Source organism: Acinonyx jubatus, chromosome D2 (genome assembly GCF_027475565.1).
Source record: "Acinonyx jubatus isolate Ajub_Pintada_27869175 chromosome D2, VMU_Ajub_asm_v1.0, whole genome shotgun sequence".
NCBI classification, from domain to species: domain Eukaryota; kingdom Metazoa; phylum Chordata; class Mammalia; order Carnivora; family Felidae; genus Acinonyx; species Acinonyx jubatus.
In genome coordinates this window covers 28,244,018-28,257,137 of record NC_069393.1, presented here as the reverse complement: position 1 = coordinate 28,257,137, position 13,120 = coordinate 28,244,018, and the positions used below count along the sequence as shown (strand labels likewise).

General features: G+C 34.0%; 1 protein-coding gene across 9 annotated transcripts in view; it reads left to right on the top strand.

Annotated features, from left to right (window-relative positions):
• The window catches only part of HERC4 (HECT and RLD domain containing E3 ubiquitin protein ligase 4), a 137,326-nt gene that overhangs the window by 20,443 nt on the left and 103,763 nt on the right, over positions 1–13,120 (top strand). For 7 of the 9 annotated variants that reach the window (XM_053207610.1, XM_027062115.2, XM_027062114.2 and 4 more), the window contains exons 3-4: positions 7,436–7,595; positions 8,337–8,378. In XM_053207610.1, the coding sequence (XP_053063585.1) occupies positions 7,436–7,595; positions 8,337–8,378 (202 nt within the window). The remainder of the gene's footprint in view (positions 1–7,435; positions 7,596–8,336; positions 8,379–13,120) is intronic. The other 2 variants (XM_027062117.2, XM_027062116.2) reach the window with 1 other exon arrangement.

Genomic DNA, 13,120 nt, shown 5'->3' with positions numbered 1-13,120 from the left:
AGCAAAGACTCCTAATAGACCATCTTGTGTATTCTGTGATTGGTTGCTAAGAAGTGTGTATGTTACTGTTATTAAATCAACCTAGGTTGTAGTCAGTTAATACCCATGAGGCCTTTTTATGGTCATTCCTGGACATGCACATATGCATTGCTGCAAAACAGTTGGGTCTCCTGACGTGTGCATTCCCAGCTGACATTCAGCAAAGCAGTGCTCTGCCTTCTTGTTTCAGCTCTCATACTGTAAACAAGTATCCTTTTGTGCCACATTTTTTATGTTTTTGTACTTTTCTTGATCATTTCACTGTTTAAAATGACCTCTGAGCATAATACTGAAGTGCTGTCTAGTGTTCCTAAGCAGAAGAAGGCTATGATAATACACTGAGGCATGAGTTAGGGTGCTGTTGGCTGTGAATTCAGTGTTAGTGAATCAATAGTATATAAGATGTCTTTAAGCAGAAACACATATAAAACAAGGTTATGTGTTGATCAGTTTATGAAAATGTGATCAGAGTTTTCTGGGAGCCTAATCCTGTATTATCCCTAGGGGCAGTGTTTCGTATTTGCTGAGCAAGTATTTGTGGTAACTTTATAGAACATAACTATTGCCAATAATGAGAATTGATTATATTCTCAAGTAGACTAAATAAGCAGACAAAGATGGTAAGTGGAACAATGATGGAGTTTCCTAGAAGGATGGTGCAGTGAAATCCTCAATATTTAACATACGTTTTCTTCATACATTGTGCAGAATTTTGCACCAGCATTTAAAGAAGATACAAAAGAAGTCTGGAGTCCCATCTTTGTAGCTTTTATTTTTCTTTTTGTAGCTTTCATTGACTACAAATATAAAATTGAGAATGCAGAATTTTTGATTTTCTATCCATAGTGACAAAAGAAAATTGACAGAGGAAGATGTTTCACAATTATTAGACAAATCAGAAGGTGAATGTAGGTATCATCACTGTATGATGATAATGAAATTGTACAAGTGAACTCTTAAACAGTGAGTCTGGAGATGATATTCTACATGAATTTTCACAAACTCAAGAATTGACGAGTATATTTTTTAGGTCCCAAAGGAAATAGCTTAGTTTTTCAAGAGGAAGGATTTTATCATATAACATTTTGCATCAAGAACCTGGACCTATCCTACATTGCTAAAAGGCTGTGCAGCATTATTCTTTCTTCTTTTATAATATTTGCAAACTGAGAACAAACTGAGGGTTGATGGGGTGGGAGGGAGGGGAGGGTGGGGGATGGGTATTGAGGAGGGCACCTTTTGGGATGAGCACTGGGTGTTGTATGGAAACCAGTTTGACAATAAACTTCATATATTGAAAAAAAAATATTTGCAACGAAATTTATTTGATGCAGTTTGTTTATGAATAAATGCTGAAATCAGATCTACATCCAGAGGTAATTGGGAGGAAATAGGTGATGTAGAAATTAAAATTGTCATTAGGTTGAATATTTTAATTGGTTTTCATAAGTCTAAAAATGACTATATTTGTATGTATGGAGCAAAGATAATGGCCTTTTCTTCCTTACTAAAATGATGCACCATTAGTTTTCAAAAATACTGCATTTTAACAATGTAAAGTATAAGAAGAACCAGAAGTAATAACGACCAGGCACCTATTAGGGATGTATTTAGAATATATCTGCTGTTAATATTTACAAGATGGATATGTTACATGCCTCTAGTTCTTTATCTTTTCTGTTTTTGCTCCTGTCTCTGAGAAGTGTATTTTTTCTTTCCCAAGGTTATCTCCACCAGTTATGTTTTTTTTTTGCCCTTTGGTGCCTCCCAAAACTAAATGTTCTTGTGAGCCATCAATGCTGATATGAACAGTGTTACTTTTCTCAAACATTTTATGTGAGCATTTTGAAGCATAAAAAGGGTGGAAAGAATAACATAATGACCAACAACACTTACCACATGTTTTATCTGTTTTACATATTTTTAAAGAGATAACATATTTTCTGGGCTATAATTGACTATAATGGTCATGTGGTGTTATTAAAACTCTTCCATTAAGTTTAGCATCATATGTTCATAATTCCAACATCTTGTAGTCCTTCTTTATCAAAGGAATCAACTGTTTAATGGGCTTGCTTGGCAAATTGTTTTTTTTTTTGTTTGTTTTTTGTTTTTGCATCTGTCCTCTTCCTTATATATTCATACTTAACTCTAGTTGAAGTGAATTTAATCCCCACTTACTCCTCCCTTTTCTGTGTTAATTTGGCCTTGAAAGCCAAATGTAACTTGGTGATTAAAAGTAGCACAGTACCTGGTACATAGTAAATAATAAATGTTAGCTGTTGGGTTTGATATGACTTCTTTTTTTCTTCCCCCTCACACAGGGCATCGAGTTAGGCTTCTAGTGAATTTTTTGTTGTTGTTTTTCTAGGTTCCTTTATTTTTCCTTCAGTCTTGCTTATCATTGACTCTCGTTTTGAGCACTCAGCCATCTAATTTCATTAGATGTAAAATGTGTCAGTATGCTATTGATCTGACTTTCTAGCAGACTAGGGGTTGGGGGTATGGTTGAGGCTATTCATTTTGATGAGCCATTGAGAAAAACTAAGTAATTAAAAAAATTCATACAGAGAAGCTATGAGTTTTGTGTATTTGTTGTTTGAGAAGCCTGTATTTAATGCTATTCCCAGGACGTATAACTGTGTTATTATGCTTCTTTAATAATGTATTTCTGAAGCAGTTATCCATTCTCAGAATAGGTATCTCAGTAATTTGATGGCACTAAACTTCTGAAAGAACCAAGATTATTTGTCTTGAGTTGTTAGTTTGTAGAAAAAAATTAAAGTAGGTCAGTTTTAAAATGAAAACATTGGTTTCAATACATGGCTTTAACTATTTTCTTTAATGTTCTATTTAATTTTTAAAGTTAAATTTTATTTTTTGTTTGGAATAGACAATATATTCACGTGGTTCAAAGATCAAGGTAATACAAATGCACATTGTGAAGTTTTGCTCTTACATCTGACTGCTGTATTTCCCCTCTACCTGCATCACCTACATATGTTTATTAGTTTCTTTGTATATCTTTTCAGATTTTCTTATGTAGATATAAGCAAGTACGAATATATGTTCTTATTGTTACTTCTTACACAAAAAGTAGCAAATCATATAGTATTCCATACTTGATATTTTTTACTCTTTGCTCATATATCCTTTAGATCTTTCTATATCAGTATGTAGTTTCCTTATTATTATTATTTTTTTTGTAGAGCATAGTATTCTAGTGTGTAGATGGAATCCTTTGTCGATGGATACTTGGAATACTTCCAGTCTTATTATATACAGTGCTGCAAATACATATAAATATACATGTTCACACACGCACACACATATACACACGTATTTGTATTTGTATTTGTATTCTGTCATCCTGGGTTCTCCAGCTGGGGCCTAGACAAAAGGCAGATTGACAAGAGAAAAACAAAACAAGTTTATTAACACATGTATTACTCTTAGATATGGGAGCACTCAGTGATGAGTAACTTATGGTTGATAGAACATGGGCTTACATAGTATCTTAAAAGAACAGTAAAGTTTTAGATAAGTAACAACAAAAATGACTGAGTTTCTGGGGTGGCAAATTGTGGGAAGATAAATAGATGGGTGGACTAATGGAAGATAAGGGTTAGTTAGTACTTATGTAGGTTTTCCTGGTGCCATCTCTGAGCTGATAGGGGTTTAGAGTTGTATCTGGTGATTAACTTCTGTCCTTCCTGGTACAGAGGGAAGAGGTGGGTACCTTTACAAATTTATGTCCTACTTTTCGGCATATGGGGGGAGGGCAGAGAGCTTTTCTTGTATCTATTTCTTCTTAATGTCCTTGAGCTCAAAAGAATCATGTGTCAAAGCAGCATATTCTGTTACCCTTCAGTACTTAGGTGTAATTTCCTGGAAATGGAATTTCTAGGTCCAGAAGGTAAATGCATATGTTTTGTTAGGTATTGCCTCATTTCATCTCCATAAAGGTTGTTCTGTTTTGTACTTCTATTATCAATATATGAGAATGCTTTTTTTTCCCCAACAGACTGTTAATCAAACCTTAGAATTTTTATGAAACATTTTGAGTTTTATTACAAACATTTTTAAAATTAATAAACTATCTTTTAGAGTGGTTTTAGGTTCATAGCAAAATTGAGCAGAAAGTACAGAGAGTTCCCATATACACCATCTCCACACAGCCAGTCTCCTCCACTATCCACAATGGTACCACAATGGTACATTTATCACCATTAATAAACCTACGTTGATATCATCTGAAGTCTATGGTTTAATTAGAGTTTACTTTTTGTGTTGTATGACAATCTATGGGTTTTGACAAATGCATAATGACACATAGTATTGTATAGAATAGTAATGGTCATCATACATATTACCTTTATTTACTTCCCTAAAAATATTCTATGCTCTCCTTATTTATCTCTCCCTGCCCCCTAATCTGCAGCAACCACTAAACTTTTTACTGTCTCCAAAGTTTTGCCTTTTCCAGAAGGTTATGTATTTGGGATCATACATGTATTTGGAATCGGTATGTAGCCTTTACAGATAGGTTTCTTTTCCTTAGTAATATGTGTTTAAGTTTCCTCTGTGTCTGTATATGACTTGATAGCTTATTCCTTTGTATTGCTGAATAATATTCTATTATCTGGATGTACCACAGTTTATTTACCTATTAAAGGACATTTTTGGTTGCTTCCAAGTTTTAGCAATTATAAATAAAGATGCTGTAAACATCTATGTATGGATTTTTTTGTTAACCTAAGTTTTTAAATCCTTAGGGTGACTATCAAGGAGTGATTGCTGGATCATGTAAGAGTATGCTTTGTAAGAAATTGCCAACCTGTCTTCCAAAGTGGCTGTATCATTTTGCATGCCCACCAGCAGTTAATGAGAAGTTGTGTTGCTCTCTATGCTCTCCAGCATTTGATATTGTTAGTGTTTTGGATTTGGGCCATTTTACTATATGTATAGTAGTATCTCATTTTAATTTGTAATTCCCTGATGTCATAAAATGTAGGAATATCCTTTCATAGGCTTACTTGCCATCTGTATATCTTCCTTGGTGAGGTATCTGTTCAGTTCTTTTGCCTATTTTTTAATTGGGTTGTTTTTCTTATTGTTGAGTTTTAAGAGTCTTCTATATATTTTGGATAATAGTCCGTTATTAGATGGATTCTTTGCAATTATTTTCTCCCATTCTGTGGGAGAATGTAAACATTTATGCTTGAAGGTTAACCCATGTGGAAGAATACAAAATTAGAAGCGTATGGTTTTATAAATTTTCTAAGTGAAGATATTACTGGCTTCTCAATGTAGTTTTGAGAAATTTGCATTTCTCTTACCAATGTGAGCATCTTTTCATATGATTACGGGCCATTTCTGTTTCTTTTTTTGTGAACTATCAGTTGACATCTTTTGTCCATTTTTCACTGAATTACTGGTCTTCCCCCCCCACCCCGAACTAAGTCTTTAAAAATTGGGGAGATTATTTCTTTGAAGTGTGAATAAGATGTTTCCCTGTTTTCCTTACTAGTCTTTTCACTTTGCTTTTAGTTAGTTTGTCTTGCTATAAGAATTTTCTCAAATGGCTACATGGAATCTCTTCCTTTTTCTCAGCTCAGGATTTAGTGTTAAGTGTTACTGTCTTCTAGAATTCTTCCTGGTATCTTTTAAGGCTTTAATAAATATCTCATGTTCCCATGGTGCCTTTTGTGTATCTTTATCTTAGCGTTTAATCACAATCCTTATCTCACGTGTCTTTCTATAGACTGTAAATTCTTTGAGGGCTAGGAATCTGTTTTAATCTCCTTGTGTCTCCAGTGTTTGGAGCATAAGAAGTATACAGTAAATACTAGTGTTTTGTATGAATGATTGTTTCTTCTTTGTTTCTTGAGTTTTTATACCTTTGATTTTACAGCCATTGCTGTCTATTTAGTACTCTTAATTTGCTATTGAACCAACCGGTCTTATTCATTTGTCTTGTCATCTTGTCATTTTCTACTCTTTATTGTACTTCCTTTGAGGATTGTCTTGGAGAGACATTGACTTATTTCTGGGGCCTCTGAAAGAGAACAGATCTTTTGAGTATTTTACTTCTTTCTTCATAATTAAGATTTGTGATAATATTTTGATGTAAACAAATGATGTCATACCTATAAGCCCTTTTCTTGATTTTTTTTTTTTTTTTTGTGGGAGGTAGGAGACAGTGTGTTATATCTTGTTCTTTTTGTTTCTTGTTTTGTATGTTCCTACAATATAATTTCATAAAAACGTATACACAAAAATATATACAAAAAGCAAAAGGTTAGTATAACAAACTTCTACATACACCAGCTTCACGAGTTATTAACTCAGTACTTTAAGGTAAGTACTTTAAATAACCTATCATTAGAGTTGTAAAGATTCTAGAGGCTATATAATCTCCCACTCCAAAATGGCAGGGTAGTAATCCTAAACATTTGAATTTCTCTAAACATAGGAATTTAAATGTTCTTGATGCAATTAGTTTCTTTATTGAACAGTTGCTTTGTACCCTGAGCTAAAGTGTGCTTCAGAAGAAACCCTGATTGGTTCAGTTAACGACTCTTCAACATGAAGCTTAGGTTTATTGAAGACAAAAATTATATCTTTCTTATTACTAAGCTAAAAAAAAGGTTCATCCTAAAAACACATGTAATAGTACTAGTAAAAAACTGGTAGACATTATGCATCCTAAGGAGACTAAGGAAACAATTTCACTTTCTTTACTGGTTTGTCAGTGGCTACTGACAGTCTTATGAAGGACCAATGCTTAAATTAATTTTTAGTTTAAAACTTGAACACATTTTAACCACATATGGATTTTTATATATTTGATGTAAAAATGGCAGTCCATAAACTGAAACCTATTTGTTATGGTTACATTGCCTTTCAAGTCCCTCCTCAGAATACCTAGTAGATGCATCATTTATGAGATCTGTAAAGAAGGTCCTTTTCTATCAGAAATTCCCAATTCAGATTATTTTATTAATTTCAGAATCACTCCATAGTAGTGTATGTCAATTATGATTTTATTATTAAATAGTCCAGGATATTTAAATGATTCCCTTTTTAGCTGTTACTGGCAATGGCTTTGAATGAAGAGTAACCTTTCTCAGTAATTTTATAAACCTTAAACTTCTTCCCCAAAATGTTCAAGTCACTTAATATTTTGAATTGCTTATACCCTAGGATGTATATCTGTATTTACCACAATGAGAATTTTATGTGGCACATACTTGTTAAATTTTTCAGAATAGTGTTACACTTAGTCTGTATTTTATCATTTTCTTAAGCTTTTTTGTACAAGATGAAGACTGTGTTTTATTCTCATTGGTAGTTCAAAACTAGAATGTAATATTTCTCTTCTTGATTTCTGTAGAGCAGGTTGTTGCCCTGGATGCCCAAAATATCGTAGCTGTTTCATGTGGAGAAGCTCATACATTAGCACTAAATGACAAAGGCCAGGTGTATGCTTGGGGTCTCGATTCTGATGGACAGCTTGGCCTGCTAGGATCAGAGGAATGTATCAGAGTACCCAGGTAACAAAGGTGACCAAAAAGAGGTCTTTAACAATCTTGTATAATAAATTTGTTATCTAAATTATTCTGTTTACTGAGGGCCTGTAAGAGTTGACATCTAATTATTTCTCCCTTTTGAGTTCTTAAGGAGTTTACTAGGTAGGTTCTTGCCTATAATTTGGGCTAAGTGCTATTTTTTTACATCATTTTCCCCTAAATTATTTATGTTTGTAAAGAAAAGAGATGGGGAATATGTACTTTATTATAAATACTTTCTTTCTAAAATTTTAAAGTCGTTTAGGCTAATTTAAACTGCTGATTGTACCATCTTGAGTACCTCAGCTATTGAAATATTTATTAAATATTGGTTGGTTGCATGTTTCTTTGCCCTGTTTTTTTTAGTCTTTATGGTTTTTATTGAATATAGAAGTCCCACATGCTTAGTATAAAGAATTCAGTCACTTTCCACTTTTTTACAAAGCAGTGGCCACAACTTATGTTAACCACTAATTCATCATAGGTTTATTTCAAAATTAAAAAATAAATGCCTCATTAATGTTGTATTCTTAGAGATTTACATAGGGCATAGCCATTGTTTTAATATTAAACATTGTAAGAGCATGAACATGTTTAGGTAAAAATACAGAGATTTAAAGAAAGTATCCAGTTTGTTTTCAATACATAAATAATACATTAACTCACGCTTTGTTTTTTAAATTATACAAATTCTTGCTTCCTTAAACTCTTGTTCTTTCTTCCTAGTAATAGTTATAGGGACAAAAGAGAACTCTCCAGTGAAACAAGGTATTAAACTAATTTTAGATTTATTCTAGGTAGCATTATTTTACACACATTTAGATATTTTGTTTATGAATTTAACATTGATAATGTTTGTTTTGGTTTAAGGAGTAAGAAATAACTTACTAGGATAAGAAAATGGAACATGGGAACTAATATATTTCAGAACAGAAACTTATTGTTAGAAATGAGGTTTTTTTTTTTTTTAAGTAGGAAAGGTAGCTAGTTCCTTCAGTAAGCCTATAATCCCTTATGTGTATATGTTTATTGAAAAACCTAAAAGTATTTAAAATATTTGGTTTGTTCTAATTTATTAAAAGTGGGTTTTTTATTTTTTTATTTTTTGGTCTTTAACATTTTATAATTGTTCTAGTAGTGAACTGTCCTTTGAGACTTTTGGATACATCATATTCACATATTTTCTTGATTTACCTTGTAACTAAATTCCATAAAACTCCCCCAATTTCTTCCTTATTATTATTATTATTTATTTTTTTTCTTCTTCTTCTTTGTCTTCTTCTTCTTCTTCTTTTAATATTTGTTTATTTTTGAGAGAGAGATGGGGGGAGGGTCAGAGAGAGAGGGAGACACAGAATCTGAAGCAGTCCCCAGGCTCTGAGCTGTCAGCACAGAGCCAACACAGGGCCCGAACTCACAAACCACAAATTGGGAGATCATGACCTGAGTTGAAATCTCATGCTTAACCAATTGAGCTACCCAGGTGCTCCTCCCTTTATTTCTTCTGTTTTAACAATTAAATAACAAACACAACTTTCATTATGCTTTTAATATCTCTTAATGATAGTGCTCTTTGGAGAAGCTTTTTTTTTTTCTTAAGCTAAATAAATTGAATTCTTTTAGTCATTTCAATTTAGATTTATTTCAGAAAATGGTAATTTGCAACCAAATGGCTATTGGCTAGGTAATAATACAAAGCATTCATAGAAACATAGTGACCTCACGTTTGTCATATCCTCTACTGCTTTTATTCCCTCCATAAATAATTGTTGTAGAATGGGATTTTTAACTTAAGATTTTAAGTTGTGTGTATTTAGGATTGAAAAGGGACTTACATGTTTGATCGTCTAAGTCAACATTCTCAAAACCAAGATTTAGGTCCAAACTTTCTAATCTCTTTTATGTTTACTGGTTTCTTAAAATCATACTTATATTTTTGTTGCTGTTCACTTCTCGTATAGGGGATTTCAGTCAGTAATCTGTAGATTCTTATTAAATGGAAAGAAAGGTAATTAAATATAGAATAGTTTATTATATGAGTTTATTTGAACAATGCCCTATAATAAATTATGTATTTGTGACTTTATTATTTTATGAACCTGGATAGGGACCTGAAAGAGATCTTTTGTGAGTCGTTTGGTTTAAACTTGTATGTTTTTGTATTTGCTAAATATGTGTATTAACTTTAAGCTCTGTGTTAAGGCATTTTTCCTGTTCAACCTACTCAGTTTTCAACGGACTGATCTGATTTGTTATGATATATACATATTTTTACTGATATTTTCATGTGTTAAAGGGCAATATTTTGTTTTGAGGCAATTCATGCTCAGAAGCTGAGTTTGTCTTTGCCAGCAATCTATTTATCACAGGTTTACTGCAGGAATTTCACAAGCCAGTAGCATATGGGATAATGTCTGTTATTAAGCCAGTAAATAAATAACATACTCCAAACCAGTGATAGGTAAATCACACTATTGTTTCAAGCAAGAGGAGATGATAGTAATAAAGATCAAATTTAGCTGAGATATACATGCATATGACTTGGTACTAGGGAGAGGTGGCTTAGCCAACTGAGAGCTGATGTCCTCCTGCCAGCACAAATATAAAAGTCCTGTTTTAGAGCACCTTGCTAGGGAAGGATGCACCTAGCATGTGTTGACGGGTGAGGGGATCTTTTTCCCAGGGATGCTGCTTGGTTTTTTTTTTTTTTACCACTGAGGTTTAAAAAGTCTCCTTTACTATGGGGTCGCCTGGGTGGCTCAGTCAGTTAAGCATCTGGCTCTTGGTTTCAACTCAGGTCATGATCTCCCAGTTCATGGGTTCAAGGCCTGCATTGGGCTCTGCACTGACAGTGTGGATGGAGCCTGCTTGGGATTCTCTCCCTCCCTCTCTCAGTGCCTCTCCCTGCTCATGTTCGGTCTCTCTCTCTCAAAATAAATAAATAAACTAAAAAGAAAGTCTCCTTTACTGTGGCTGGAGCTAATTGCTCTAAGGTCCTTGGAGAACTGCTTAGATCAGCAAAGAGTAGCCTTGCCAAGACCTAAGACTCTGCAATAATCCTCACAAACTCTCAGTATTTATAGTCTAAATGTTCTCTTGCTATAGTTTTTCTTGATAAGCCCCCAGTGGGGCTGGCCTCTCAGCAGCTAAGCCACTGAGTTCATCCAGAGCAGATGAGATGATGACATCCTGACACAACTTACTTCATCTTTATATCACAACAACTTTACTCTTAAGAACAGTTTCATTTTTGTCATAAATAGGTTTGAAATCAAAGCAATATACGACATAATAGAAATACATTTTTGTGAAAGACTGCCAGTGATTTTTTTTCTTTTTAAATTTTGATACCAAATCATTTTTATTTTATTTTATTATTTTATTTTTTCTGGGAGCCAAATCATTTTTAGCTGCAAGGCCTTTTCTGTATGCTTAGAGGTATCAGCCAGCTTCATAAATTTCTCATTCATCTTGAATAAAACGTATAGAAGATCGGTGAAAACTGTATGTAAATAGATTTTTAAAAATTAGTGTTTATATTAAAAATTTTTTTTAATGTTTATTTATTTTTGAGACAGAGAGAGCATGAATGGGGGAGGGTCAGAGAGAGAGGGAGACACAGAATTGGAAGCAGGCTCCAGGCTCTGAGCTGTTAGCACAGAGCCTGACACGGGGCTCGAACTCACGGACCATGAGATCATGACCTGAGCCGAAGTCGGACGCTTAACCGACTGAGCCACCCAGGCGCCCCCAAAATTAGTGTTTGTAATTTTTATAAGAATGATCAGAAAAATGATGATTCACATTAGGCTGTACTTCCTTGAGAACAAAATCCACTTTTATGCTAGTAGATAAGAATATTTAAATAAAGCAACACTTTAAGATGAAAGAATGTAAAATTAATAATAGATTACATTTGAAATTTATACGACTTCAATGTTCTTTTCCTACTTCTAATTTTATTTTGTTTTGAAATCACTACTTCTTGGGGAAAGACTAAAATTCTTCAATACCAATGCTGGTCTCTGATTTCTGCCTAGTTATTTTTTTTTTATGTAGGATATATGTTATTGCCTTTATTTTACTATCTGTTAGTTTGGTATGAGTGGAAATACATATTTTTCCACACAACCTTTAGAAACATAATTGTAGGCCATAAAGTTGTAGTGTATTTTTAAAAGTTCTGTTTCTTGGACATATGCAATAAAAAGTATGACAGGGTGGTATAATATGATCCTTGTGAAAACAGCGGTTTCTGGATTATAGAAACTAATTAAAGATGTTTGACTTATCAGCTTGGTCAAAAGTAAAATTTATTTTCTTTATTTCAGTCAATTTTAAACATTTAAATTTTAGATTAAAAAGAAAAAGTATTTTTTTTTAATTTTTTTTTGAACGTTTATTTATTTTTGAGACAGAGAGAGACAGAGCATGAATGGGGGAGGGTCAGAGAGAGGGAGACACAGAATCTGAAACAGGCTCCAGGCTCTGAGCTGTCAGCACAGAGCCCGACGCAGGGCTCGAACTCAGAGACTGCGAGATCATGACCTGAGCCGAAGTCGGCCGCTTAACCGACTGAGCCACCCAGGCGCCCCAGAAAAAGTATTTTTTAATGGTAGAGCTAGGTTGATTGTTGGCGTAAATTTTTTTTTAATGTTTCTTTTCTGTTTTAAAAAAAATTTTTTTTACATTTATTTATTTTTGAGAAACAGAGTGAGACAAGTGTGAGCGGGGCAGGGGCAGAGAGAGAAGGAGACACAGAATCTGCAGCAGGCTCCAGGCTCTGAACAAGAGGTCAGCACAGAGCCTGATGTGGGGCTCAAACCCACAAACTGTGAGATCATGACCTGAGCTGAAGTTGGACGCTCAGCCGACTGAGCCACTCAGGCGCCCCTTTAATGTTTATTTTTGAGAGAGTGAGTGAGTGCAGGAGAGGAGGAGAGAGAGAGGGAGACAGAGGATCCAAAGTGGGCTCCTGCGCTGACAGCAGAGAGCCCCATGTGGGGCTCGAACTCACGAATCTTGAGATCATGACCTGAGCTGAAATTGGATGCTTAACTGAGTCATCCAGGCACCCCATAAACAATAATGCCGCAGTACAGTATCTTTCCTTGTCACTGTTGCAGACATGGCCAAAGAAATTAACATTTATGTTGTATACCAAGCCTTATACTAATTTTGGAAATGCGGAAGTCACCAAGTGTAAATTGCTATGCAAATTTAGAAGTTTGGGGGCAGACTTTATGAATGGTTTACTACTACAGCCTCAAAGACTTTGCAAACTCATTTATCCTTTATCAGCGTATTCATTACGTACTTTTTGCCAGGCACTGTGTTAAGCGCTGGGAATTCTATGGATATAAGACACATAATTTGCCTTTACAGAGCTTATTGTTTAGCAGAGTACACTAGTAATAATTAAATGAATAAGTACACTAGTAATTAATAGTGATAAATGCTGTGAAGGAAGAAAACATAAGGTGCTATGAGAGTGTAATATTTGAAATATT